At 36.4% G+C, this 13,234-nt stretch overlaps 1 protein-coding gene across 4 annotated transcripts in view; it reads left to right on the forward strand.

Annotated features, from left to right (window-relative positions):
* Positions 1 to 13,234, forward strand: part of LOC150098408 (uncharacterized) — a 255,884-nt gene that overhangs the window by 22,548 nt on the left and 220,102 nt on the right. For all 4 annotated transcript variants that reach the window (XR_016549455.1, XR_016549454.1, XR_016549456.1 and 1 more), the window contains exon 3: positions 5,133 to 5,297. Coding sequence is in view for 1 of the 4 variants with exons in the window: in XM_090404682.1 (XP_090260808.1) it covers positions 5,133 to 5,297 (165 nt within the window). In the remaining 3 variants the exon portion in view is untranslated. The remainder of the gene's footprint in view (positions 1 to 5,132; positions 5,298 to 13,234) is intronic.

The raw sequence follows: 13,234 nt of genomic DNA on the forward strand, positions 1-13,234 counted from the left end.
CTCAAAATAGAGGTAAAAATGATTTGAAGTGGCTGTGTTGCATAATTCAGAGGATTTAAGAAGGCCAAATCCCAGATATTGGAGTAGAGCTGTCATAGTTCCCATGTATTAAAAGAATAAAGCTGAATGTGAGAATTAGAGTTTCTCTACTAAGTATTCCGAGTAAGATTTATGCAAGAAATCTTGAAAAGAGGCTGAGAAATATTGTGGAAGGGAGACTTAGAGAAGAACAACCTCAGGCCATATAGAGGTTCATTGAAATCAAATTCTCACTTAATGACAAATAGTTTTGGGCTTTATTTTGTAGATCTGGAAAAGGCATATGACAAGGTTCCTGGAGAAAAGCTTTTCAAAACACTACAATAATATGGGGTTAAATAGAATGTTATACAAAGTAATACTGCCTTTAACTGGTAATTAGTTTACGGAATTAACAACGCATATAAAGTATATTAATTAAAGGTAACTTTAATGAATAACTTCTATATTTCGGCAATGTCACGTTGCCATCTTCAGGAACATAAAGATATGGTATGTGCACTCAGGAACTAACACAAAGCAAATGAAGAAGAAAGCAAGAAACTAATATTGTTCCTAAAGTCCTTGCCTTCTTGCGGGCTAATTTGGTAGTCTTGGCAGTTGGGCTGAAGTTCTCATAATGAAAGTCTCCCAAATTTGGGGCAGTTTCATGCACCCAAATTTGTTGAGGTTAGGAATGTTTTTTAGAGCTGCTGAAGATTCTTTGAATAATCTTTCGTATTTAAACTTGCTGCAATGGATTATTTTTGTTTTCTTCCAACGAATTTTATGGTGGGTATCTAAGGCATGGTCTGCCAGCCCAGAGCAGCTGTACTGGTGAAACCGGATGTAGTCTTGGTGTTCTGAAATCCTGATATTTGTTGTTCTGCCTGTTTGGCCAAAGTAGGACAATTTGCAGCTGCAAGGGACCTGGTATACACCAGGTAGGTCTAGGGGAAGTGGTTGGTCTTCCCCTAGACCTACCTGGTGTATACCAGGTCCCTTGCAGCTGCAAATTGTCCTACTTTGGCCAAACAGGCAGAACAACAAATATCAGGATTTCAGAACACCAAGACTACATCCGGTTTCACCAGTACAGCCGCTCTGGGCTGGCAGACCATGCCTTAGATACCCACCATAAAATTCGTTGGAAGAAAACAAAAATAATCCATCGCAGCAAGTTTAAATACGAAAGATTATTCAAAGAATCTTCAGCAGCTCTAAATAAACATTCGTAACCTCAACAAATTTGGGTGCATGAAACTGCCCCAAATTTGGGAGACTTTCATTATGAGAACTTCAGCCCAACTGCCAAGACTACCAAATTAGCCCGCAAGAGGGCACCATTAGGACTTTAGGAACAATATTAGTTTCTTGCTTTCTTCCTCATTTGCTTTGTGTTAGTTCCTGAGTGCACATACCATATCTTTATGTTCCTGAAGATGGCAATGTGACATTGCCGAAATATAGAAGTTATTCATTAAAGTTACCTTTAATTAATATACTTTATGTGTTGTTAATTCTGTAAACTAATTACCAGTTATGTCTAACCAACGTATAAGTCTTACTACTAGAATACTGCCTTTATTTCTCACAAAAAAAAAACATTTTGTCCCAGTATTACTTTCGACAACACCCAAATTTCCAGACAAGATGAGATCTCTCTTCTTGGAATTACCCAGACATCAAGCCTCTCCTGCCATAAACACATCACAACCATTGCATTCTCAGCTTGTAAAAAAACTAGGATTTCTCTTGCTCAAGACAATACTTCACCTCTGAACAGCTGTTAACCTTATACAAATCACAAATCTGCTCTTCTATTAAATATTGCTCTCCCATTTTGAATGGCCTCTAAAAGCTCCCTCAAAATGCTCAATTCAATACAGAGGAGAGCAATTAGATTTATTAATGACCAATCTCTTACCATCTCACTCCTCCCACTTTTGCACAGGTGTTTGGTTTCTGCAGTATATGTATTCTATAAATATTTCCACAGGAAATTTTCATCTGAAATAGCATCAATAATTCCCCCACTTAGTACTAAGCTTGTTGGAACACGTGCAACTGCTGCTCAACATCTCTTCACAGTGCAGTTTGAAACTCACAGAAGTTTTTTTTCCTCCTCCTCCATCCCTGCTACTGCTGTATTGTGGAACAGTCTTTCCCCTTATGTGTTTCCCAAGGAATACAATATAGTCTCTTAAATCAAATGTAAACAGTTCCTCCTTTCCCAGCCAGTGGGTTTGGAAAGGAGGAACTGTTTACATTTGATTACCATACCCATATATGGTACTAATGTACTAAAGGTTGATCAACCAACCTCTCGTGTATGGGCTCAACATAAAATAAAAAACATAATCTATATTTAAGTTCTAAGTTTGCAGTTATAATTGGAAGAAATACAGGAAGATTGTTTGATGTAAAATCAGGTGTAAGACAAGGATGCACGTTATCTCCACTCTTATTTATTATCTATATAGATTGCATTATGAAAGAAAGTGACATTAAACCTGATATTAGAATCAAAGATATCAAAGTTAGATCTACTTTATGCAGAAGATGTACTTAATACATCCAGTACAAGTCTGCAGGATTCTCAAACTAAATTGAATAACAGCTGTAACAAATTTGGCATGAAAATCAGCAGTAAAAAACCAAAACTCTGAAAATAGGCAGGAATATAGAAAACTTCAGCTCCATTATCAATGAACAATCATAGAACAAGTAAAATATTTCAGCCATTATGCACAGTTTTTAGTGAAGATGGCAAATTAAATTTGGAACTAGATAACAGAATAAGTAAAGCTCTGAAAATAGGCAGGAATATAGAAAACTTCAGCTCCATTATCAATGAACAATCATAGAACAAGTAAAATATTTCAGCCATTATGCACAGTTTTTAGTGAAGATGGCAAATTAAATATGGGACTAGATAACAAAATAAGTAAAGTAAAGCTGGTATGTTGGGAGCCAATTGAATAAATTTATATGGAATACCAGAGAAATTAGCTGAAACACAAAACTAGCTGTATACAATAGTGTTCAAACCCGTTTTAAGTTATGGATCTGAGACCTAGGTTAGAAATAAAACACTTGAGCAAAGACGTGAGACCACAGATATGAGAGTGCTGAGAAAAATTAGGAAAGTGAAGATGGTAGCAATGGCAGAATCATAATAAAAATGAAGATATTAGAAAGAAACTTGACATTGTTGGCATTTAAGAATGTGTGAGCAGAACTAATCTAAGCTGGTATGGCCACTTGAACAGAATGGGAGAGAAAAGATTCAAAACAGGTGTTTGATTCCAAGATAAGATTTTGTATAATATAAGAATATAGTTTGGTTTCATGAAACCATTCCAAATTTGGAAAGCTCTCATTTTCGTGCTTCAGCCCAACATTCGAGGAGACCCAGTTTAGCCGGGATGCTATTAGGATTTCAACCTCATTACTCTAATAAATTTAGTTTAATCCTTTATCCAAGTGTAAGCAAACAAAGTTTGCGCTTGAAGTATCTTCAGGACTGAGGCAACTCATGGTAAAGGTGGAGCAAGCTCTCACCACTACTTATCTTAGTATCCCCCCATAATGCAAAGCACATCTCCTTGCAGACATGTATAATGCTATGCATTAAGGGAAGAGCCACTACCCAGATTGGTTTTTCGACCTTGATTGATCGTCAGTGGGAGCCAGACCCAGAGGTGGTGATACTAAGGTGGAAGCAATGGAGAAGTCATATTTACCTATACATTATACAAGTAGTGATGAGAGCTTGGTCCACCTTTACCACGAGTTGCCTCAGTCCTGAAGATACTTCAGGTGCAAACTTTATTTGCTTACACTTGAATAAAGGATTAAACTAAATTTATTATAGTTTAACCAAGTGAAAAAAAAAAACTTCCATCATCTTTCTCTAAATCCAGAGTAACTTAATAATAAGGTGAGGCACCTTTTGGCAACTCGTATAGGTAAATATGACTTCTCCATTGTTTCCACCTTAGTATCATGACCTCTGGGTCTGGCTCCCACTGACGAGACCTCAATAAAGGTCGAAACCGGTCTGGATAGTGACCCTTCCCTTAATACATAGCATTATACATGTCTGCAAGGAGATGTGTTTTGCATTATGGGGGATACTAAGATAAGTGATGAGAGCTTAGTCCACCTTTACCATGAGTTGCCTCAGTCCTGAAGATACTTCATATGCAAACTTTATTTCCTTACACTTGGATAAAGATTAAACTAAATTTATTATAGTCTAACCAAGTGAAAAAATCTTCCAAAACCTCATTACTCCAGATATGTGCATGCATGCATTGCGCTATTATATTTTGTTCCCTGATGATGATAATTTGACTTTGCTGAAATATTGGAAGTATTAAATTTCTTTTAGTTAATATATTAGGCTACATTGTAAATTTTCTTAAAAAATAGTTTTGTTACTGTAATAATATTACTTGCATAATACCATAATTGTGATAGGCAATAACAAATTTAGTTTAATCCTTTATCCAAGTGCAAGCAAACAAAGTTTGCACTTGAAGTATCTTCAGGACTGACTTCTCAATTGCTTCCACCTTAGTATCACCACCTCTGGGTCTGGCTCCCACTGACAAGACCTCAAAGGCCGAAACCAGTCTGGGTAGTGGTCTTTTCCTTAATGTATTTTGTATAATGCATAGCATTATACATGTCTGCAAAGAGATGTGCTTTGCATTATGGGAGATACTAAGACAAGTAGTGATGAGAGCTTGCTCCACCTTTACCAGGAGTTGCCACAGTCCTGGAGATACTTCATGTGCAAACTTTGTTTGCTTACACTTGGATAAAGGATTAAACTAAATTTATTATAGTCTAACTAAGTGGAAAAAAACTTCCAAAAAAAAAAAAAAAATTGTGATGGCATTATTGATCTCACCACTTATATCATTTACTTGATCAACAAAGAAATGAAATAATTATTTAATTCTTGGCAATTTAAAAGTAATATCGGTGACTTGCACTGAATTTTCATAACAGTTGTATTTGAGAAATTAACCCTTCAACTAATTTTGGCTTATGTGATAAATAAATCTTGTTTTTTATTACATATATTTGTATTATTTTTGCAGCTCTTATACAGATTGAACAATTCAGTTGCAACAGTAGCAGTAGTTGGTAAATTTCATTCTGGTAAATCTTTTCTTATGAATCAGATAATGGGCAAATCTCATGGTGGGTTTGGTATTGGACCTTCTGTTAGGCCTAAGACAATGGGAATATGGATGTGGGGGAAGGTAAGACAAATTCTCAATTATTTAATCTAATTTTAGATATTCATTTTCTTTTAGCTTTTCCAATTTGGAGTATTCATACAAAACATTGTGCAGGTTCTCACTAATTAAGAATGAGAAATTGTAATGTAATGTGTACCAAAAAATAAACTAAAGTATCTAAAAACTCAACACTGAACTTTTTCAAGCCATTTCATGCCTCTGATAAGCAGAGTAGTTGTTTCATACTGGCTGAGGATAAAATTCATTTCTCAGCTAAAATTGTCAATTTTTTATTTATGTATATGATCCACTCATGAAATGTTGCAAAACCTATAGCACATCGATGCTATATGTGGCCAGGAGGGTAAGGAGGAATCTATTGACATCTTTTATGAACAGTCGAAGGTTGCACTTTTTTGGGGAAAGACAGAGTGAGAGAAGCTGTTCCAAAGAACAGAGGTAGATGGAATGAAAGAGGAGGCAAAGATGTTGATCAGTAAGTTTGGAGCTGGACTGTAAATGGGCATTGAATGCCAGTAGTGCTGCTCTTGTTCTTGTTTGTGAGGAAAGTGGGAGAATAATAGTTGTTAGTTCAACATTGTCCATGAATGGACCTATAGAACAGGCATAAAGCAGAAACAAATCTTAGAGACAGATTGGAGTGGATCTGGGAGAGAAGGGTCATCAATTAACCAGTTTGTCCTTTTGGATAGCATCAAGCAAAAAAAAACAAGCTGGTTCATTGATGATCCTTCTCTCACAGATACTCCAATCTGTGTATCCACTTCCATATCATTATTGTGATGTCCAGCACAGGATAATTGGAGAACAAGCTTAACACACCATTTAAACATTGGTCCTCATGTTTCAGCAACCCACAATTAATGGACCCTACAGATTATGTAGAGATATGATTATATCTTTGTGGCCTGTACAGTTCATATGCTTAATATGCTAAAGTGCATATCTCCTCTTTTGGGGAAGGCGAGAAAACTCTTTTTGGGTATTTGAAAAATTTGAAAAAAGTGCGAGTATTTTCATTGATGGACTCATTGCCATTCCACACACACACACATTCACCATCCTTCAAGCAAAAAATCTAATCATTACTTGCTAACCACTGTTACACAATTTCTAAGGGTGATCCCTTTCTCATTCTTCATGTGTTTAAAAAAGCCACCTTTGCCAATTCCATAAAATCCCTTTTATAGGATTGACTAACTTTTCTGTTTGTCATATCCCCTTTTTTTGCCTATCAATTAGCCTTTTTAAGGCTTCAAAAGACCTTCAGTCTATCCTGCAGGCCTTCAGTCTGTGGTCTTATAAAGCCTTCATCTTGGTTTATTTACAATTTGTAAATAGGGAAACAAACTAAATAAATAGGAATAAGAAAGAGTTGATTATTATATGTAGCTTTCCAGGCTTCTCTGCTTTGAGCCAGTTGAGTTTTTTCTCATGGAGAGAGAGAGAGTATCTGTGCTGATAAGATGGTTAATATACTTCCAGAATTGTTTAGTGGTCTTCCTCTCCATCTTTGTCCATTTCAGTGAGTGTATGAAACAAAGATGTCAAAGTATGGAGAAGGTCTCAGTTGATGTCCAAGCCAATCAAGTTGATGTCTGCAATCAAGGATTTTTTATTTGCCTCTTCTATAAATCCTTATAAAGAGGGATAAAAACCTCCCACACTTATCAGTCTTTCCTCAACAACCAAGTAATCTAATGTGCTATTTTGCCCACCTCTATATGATATGCTCTAAACTTCAACTCCCTGTCCACAGTCACCCCCATATCTCCTTTCCTCATCAATTTCATGCACAGTTCATATGCTTTACTTAATATGCTAAAGTGCATATCTCCTCTTTTGGGGAAGGCCAGAAAACTCCTTTTGAGTATTTGAAAAATTTGAAAAAAGTGTGAGTATTTTCATTGATGGGCTCATTGCCATTCCATTCCACACACATTCACCATCCTTCAAGCAAAAAATCTAATCGTTACTTGCTACCACTGTTACACAGTGTTACACTTTGCTATATTAAACTGGTGGTCATTATCATTTGCCCATGCTGCTAATGTGTAATCCTGCAAGATTTCTATCATCTTTGACTATTACTCTTCCCACTTTTGCATCCATTGCCAAACACTTGATATTTCTCATTAAATCATTACATATATCATTGATGAACAAATTACATATATCATGGCAGCCCAAGTATGCTGCTCGTTACCTTCCTTCTCCTGGATTAATTTTCTCCATATACTATCTATCAGCCATCCTCTTTTATCCATATCACCAGATTTATATCTATCCTCAATTGTTCCAATTTATGTAACAGTGCAGTGTGGTAACTTGTTGAATGCCTTTACAAATTCCACCAGTATTATCATTGTTGTAACTATTTCCTTTATTCCATTCATTTGTTACTTTTTCATTAAAAAATGACAGATTACTAAGGCAAGTCTTACCCTTTATAAAAACATGTTGCTTCTCTATAGAGTATCATTTTCCTCTCTGCCCATTCCTGTATTTCATCTTTTACATTTTTCCAATACCTTATTAATACCAATAACCACCACTCTTGAGATACTGATTGGTCTATAATTCGCTACCTCTTTTGGAGTCTGTTATACAATGGAACTGATTTGCCCTCTTCTTCCCAGAGTTGAGACTTAACTGGCAGCTCCTCTGACTAGGCTATTTAACTTGCACGTTCTTCTGCATAATAGGCTAGTATTAAGTTTAGTTTAATCCTTTATCCAAGTGTGAGCAAACAAAGTTTCCACCTGAAAATATCTTCAGGACTGGGGTAAGGTAGTGCAACACCAGGCAACTCATTGCAAAGGTGGAGAAAGCTCTCATTACTCCTATCTCAGTATCTCCCATAATGCAAAGCACATCTCCTTGCGGATATGTGTAATGCTATGCATTAAGGCAAGGGCCACTACCCATACAGGTTTCAACCTTTATTGAGGTCTCGTCAGTGGGAGCCAGGCTCAGTAGTGGAGATACAAAGGCTGAAGCAATGAGAGGTCATCCTAACCAATAGGAGTTGCAAAAGGGTGTGCAACCTTATTATTAAATTACTCCGGATTCAGAGAAAGATGTTGAGAGTTTATTTTTCACTTGGTTAGACTATAATAAGTTTAGTTTAATCCTTTATCCAAGTGTGAGCAAACAAAGTTTGCACCTGAAAGTATCTTCAGGACTGGGGTAAGGTAGTGCAACACCAGGCAACTCGTTGCAAAGGTGGAGAAAGTTCTCATTACTCCTATCTCAGTATCTCCCATAATGCAAAGCACATCTCCTTGTGGATATGTGTAATGCTATGCATTAAGGCAAGGGCCACTACCCATACTGGTTTCGACCTTTATTGAGGTCTCGTCAGTGGGAGCCAGGCCCAGTAGTGGAGATACAAAGTACATATCCACAAGGAGATGTGCTTTGCATTATTGCAACTCCTATAGGTTAGGATGACTTCTCATTGCTTCTGCCTTTGTATCTCCACTACTGGGCCTGGCTCCCACTGACGAGACCTCAATAAAGGTGGTCGAAACCGGTTTGGGTAGTGGCCCTTGCCTTAATGCATAGCATTACACATCCGCAAGGAGATGTGCTTTGCATTATGGGAGATACTGAGATAGGAGTAATGAGAGCTTTCTCCACCTTTGCAACGAGTTGTCTGGTGTTGCACTACCTTACCCCAGTCCTGAAGATACTTTCAGGTGCAAACTTTGTTTGCTCACACTTGGATAAAGGATTAAACTAAACTTATTATAGTCTAGCCAAGTGAAAAATAAACTCTCAACATAATAGGCTAGTATCCTATCAATCTCATGGCCATATTTGCATTAAAGTTCTGCAGTATCCTTAGCCCATCCAATTCATCTAATTCTATTCTCAGATCACACTGCAGTATCTCTGCCTGGATTCTACACTCTTGCAGAATGATCACTCAGTAATCGAATTATTTCATCAGCACACTCATTAAAATTATCCTTCTTATTTTCTGTAGCCTGCTCAGCAAGTTTCCTGTCATAATCAGCTTTACTTTTTTACTGTACTGGTCACTCTTGTATTGCTCAATTTGCTGGTTGCCTTTATTTTATATATTTTTTACAACTTTTATCTTCTTCTGTGACTCCTGCTTAATGATGCTATTCATTCATTTAGCTGTTACCTAGTTTATCTTTCAGAGACTTGGTTCAATATTGCTTGTCAACCACCTCTTGACTATCTCCAATGTACTGCTAACATCTTTATTATCCAGATTCTTATATGATAAGAATGCTCCCAGCTGGCTTCTCAGCTTATCATAATCACCTGCTCTGTAATTCTACACATACCCCTTCTTAACTGAAAATTCCCCAGTTCTGGTAATCTCTAAAGGCAAGACCACATGATCACTCTTGCTCACAATCAATGTGGGTACTCAGGTTGCTGTCACCCTATCTAGCACTATCAAATCCCTAGTCTGTCTCCTCTCCATTGCATTCTTTCTCAGGTAATTATTTCTTAACAGCTGTATAAATTCCATTTTCTTCCCTTGAAGTTGAAGCCCCCCCCCCAACTCATAATTACTTGTCTGCACTCATTGTGCTAATTTGACAATGCAAGCCTTCTGCTTTCTCCCTTGAATGTTGGACAGGTATAAAGAATATTACATGGGGGGTATATAGGCATTATTAAAAAGCATCACTGAAGTTGACACAATATGCTTGAAAATGTCACATAATGTCAGTATTGCTATAAACCCCTCTAATGACAGACCTGACAGTGGTGGATCATGCTTGATATAAAGGTGTCAATAAGATTCTCTGCCAACAAATCCCATCTTTCTGCCAGAGAGTAGCTCACCAACTGACTGAGGCAATGGCTGTTGCTATTCATGCAACACCTAAGGGCAACCTACACATTCAAAGTTAAGTCTGGTAATCATAAGGGCCACAGGCCAATGGATGTTGTTATTATGTTTCAAGATACTTCGCCATCACTTTACCTCTGTGGACAGTAGCATTGTCATGCATGAAAAGAATGGTCTGCTTATACATAGTCACACAATAAGGTTCAAGGATCTGTTCTGGGTACCACTATGCATTTGTCATATCATGAATAGGGGTGTGTCAGAATAATGATCAGTGGCCCTTTGTCTAACATTGGAGGGATGGTACTGCATTCCTTGTTCTCTCCAATGTCTTGAATCCTTTTATAGACTAAAATGAGACATTAGAGACCAGAAATATCCCTTATATCAGAGTCCTAGAGTGACATTCATAGCACCAGTTTCAATGAGCTCTGCAGTAGTTTGTGGTTAATGGGATATAAACCACTCACTTCTTTGCACAGAGTTTACTTGAGTTGAACCTTCTTAACACAGTTTGGTTGGAAATGTTTTTGCCTGTTGCTGCAGCAACTTCAAGAGACAGTGACACTTCATCATAGGTTCCATCCTGCTTTGAAAGCCAGATAGTGATTTGTTTTAGTTGACATTGGATAGCTTTGGCCAGTTGTAATGGTTCCTGTCTCCTGAAATGGCATCCATAGTGTTAAGACAACACTTTGTGACACATTAAACCAATGTGCTACCTTTGCCTGCATCTACTCGGCTTCAATGGCCTCCCATCTCAAAGAATCTGACTTGCAATTCTGAGGGTACTGGAGATGAGGCTACTCACTGAACAAGCCTAAAATCAGGAATGAAGTAATGTGGTAAGACGTTGAGTGGTAGATCATTTTATATTGGATATTCTGGAATGCTTATTATATCAAATATTTACCTTCAGAAATACTATTAAAAATATTGAGGAAAAACATTTTGCTGAACAGGGCATTGGTACCTTCCGAAACATTATATAGTTGATTCTGTGATTCTTCAGTTGTGATGTGAGAGTATGACCTCTGCAGATTCTTTGAATCCATACTCATAATGATGGTATATTCTAAATGGAATACATATGTTTTTCCAGTCCATTTCATGGCTTTCCTACAGACTGGTCAGTTTTTCTAGTTTTTCTATCAATATATTTTGTATACTTGGATAATTTCAATTCAGTGTGTGTGTGTGTGTGTGGAGATTACACTAATGACTCAGTTTGATAATTGACTTAAAGGTAAGTTTCTGGCAACCACAATTGTGGATTGTACCAACATATGAGCTCATAGATAGCACCTCCTTTGTATAAAAGTTTTGACCTGGAGGTGGGGGGTCTTCAAACATTGTTTTTCCTAAGTGTAATATTTCATAGATATTTGAATTTTTACTATCACCAATAAAATATGAACCTGTAGTATATTAGTACTGTGGATAAGCTAAGGATTTGTTATTTTTTTTTATTAATTTTTGTGGTATTGTTTTTACCTGGTATTTGGAAATCTTGCTCAAGAGACCAAACAGAACTTTTTAATCACGGTGATGGTCTAACATCAAGTAATGAAATTTATCTACCACAAAAAAGCAGTCACAAACTCAGCCTACCCCACCAGCAGTTCTTGAGGGTATTTTTTTGTATCTTGCAATCAGGGTTAGTTGGGTAATGTTTTGATTATGTTATAATCAAAACATTACTTAACTAAAACATTCAGTTTCATTTGTGTAATAACAATGAAAATATTTTTCATCTGTTCCATGGCATGGATCGGTTGACAAATTTCTCACATTTGAATCGATGATATTCAAAATGTATCTAAAATTTTTAATTAAAAATTGTGGTGGGGAGGGGAGGAAATAATCTCTTTCACCCAGTGAATGCTGATTTTGCTCAAGTAGCATTGTCAGAAAGCTGCCCACATTTAACAGTAGTTCCTTGTATATATTTAGATATAATTTATGATCTGACGTTTTTCTTTCCTTAATTGCAAATCTAATATGAGAGATCGGATTTATTATTGGCTTTTAACTTTATTTATTTTTTATTTGGCATGACAATTTCTTAGTTTAGACAAGGATGTTTCTGTCTACTTTGCTACCAAATTGGCTGTCAGTGTTTCTATTTACCCGCTTGATTCTTCAGTGGTTATGTGTAAATCATGTTTGATTGGAAAAGAAATACAGCCATAACCATGAATTATATATGGTGTAATCATATGATTCTTTTCACACTATTGTAATATGCAATACACTGGTGAATAGAAAGAATAGAAATCACTTCTATTTAATCTCCTAGCCCACTCTATAGTATAAAATGCTTTTTATAATATCATGGTGAGAACAATATCAAATTTCTAGTATTTTGCCAACACTTAAGCAGGCTGCTTTTCAGGCAAATTATATTAGACAGAAAATTATATTATCATTTTAATCCTTGACCCAAGCATAGCAAACAAAAGTTTGCTGCAACTATCTCTGATTGAGTATCTTAACATTGTGAGATACCATTTTGCTGCTCACATATGGAAAATGACTTATGCATTGATTTATCTTTTAGTATCTCCTTAGGATTACTTCCCACTGATAAGATATCAGTAAAGACATGACCAGTCTTGGTGGTCGCCCTTTTCATAATTCATTACAATATATACATTTAAAAGGACATGTGCTGTACATTGTGGGATAATGAGGCAATCGATGTGAAGTCTATATACAGGTAGCTTAGTTCAGAAGATGCTTCACATGCAAAATTTTGTTTGCTTATGCTTGGGTAAAGGATTAAAACAAGAATATAATTTCTTGTCTAATATAATTTAGTAAACTAATATGAACAGCAGTTTGCTTGAGGCAGGAACTGGAAATTTTATACCATTCTGATAATACAAAGAGCTAGGAGAGTGGCAACCATGTTGAGGAAGGCGAGACTGGATTTATGGTGAGTTTTATTTTTTATTTGCATGATTTCTTTGTCTGGACAATTTGGATAACTTCTTTTTATAATTCTTTGATAATGAAAAGAAGTTAGCCAAAGGAAGTCCGAAAAAATTTTATTGCTATAGTAAGTAAATAAGGGTAATGACCATGGAAGAATAAC

Source organism: Typopeltis vanoorti, chromosome 15, assembly GCF_054136105.1.
Source record: "Typopeltis vanoorti isolate ZY-2024b chromosome 15, IOZ_Tvanoo_1.0, whole genome shotgun sequence".
In the NCBI taxonomy this organism is placed as follows: Eukaryota; Metazoa; Arthropoda; class Arachnida; order Uropygi; family Thelyphonidae; genus Typopeltis; species Typopeltis vanoorti.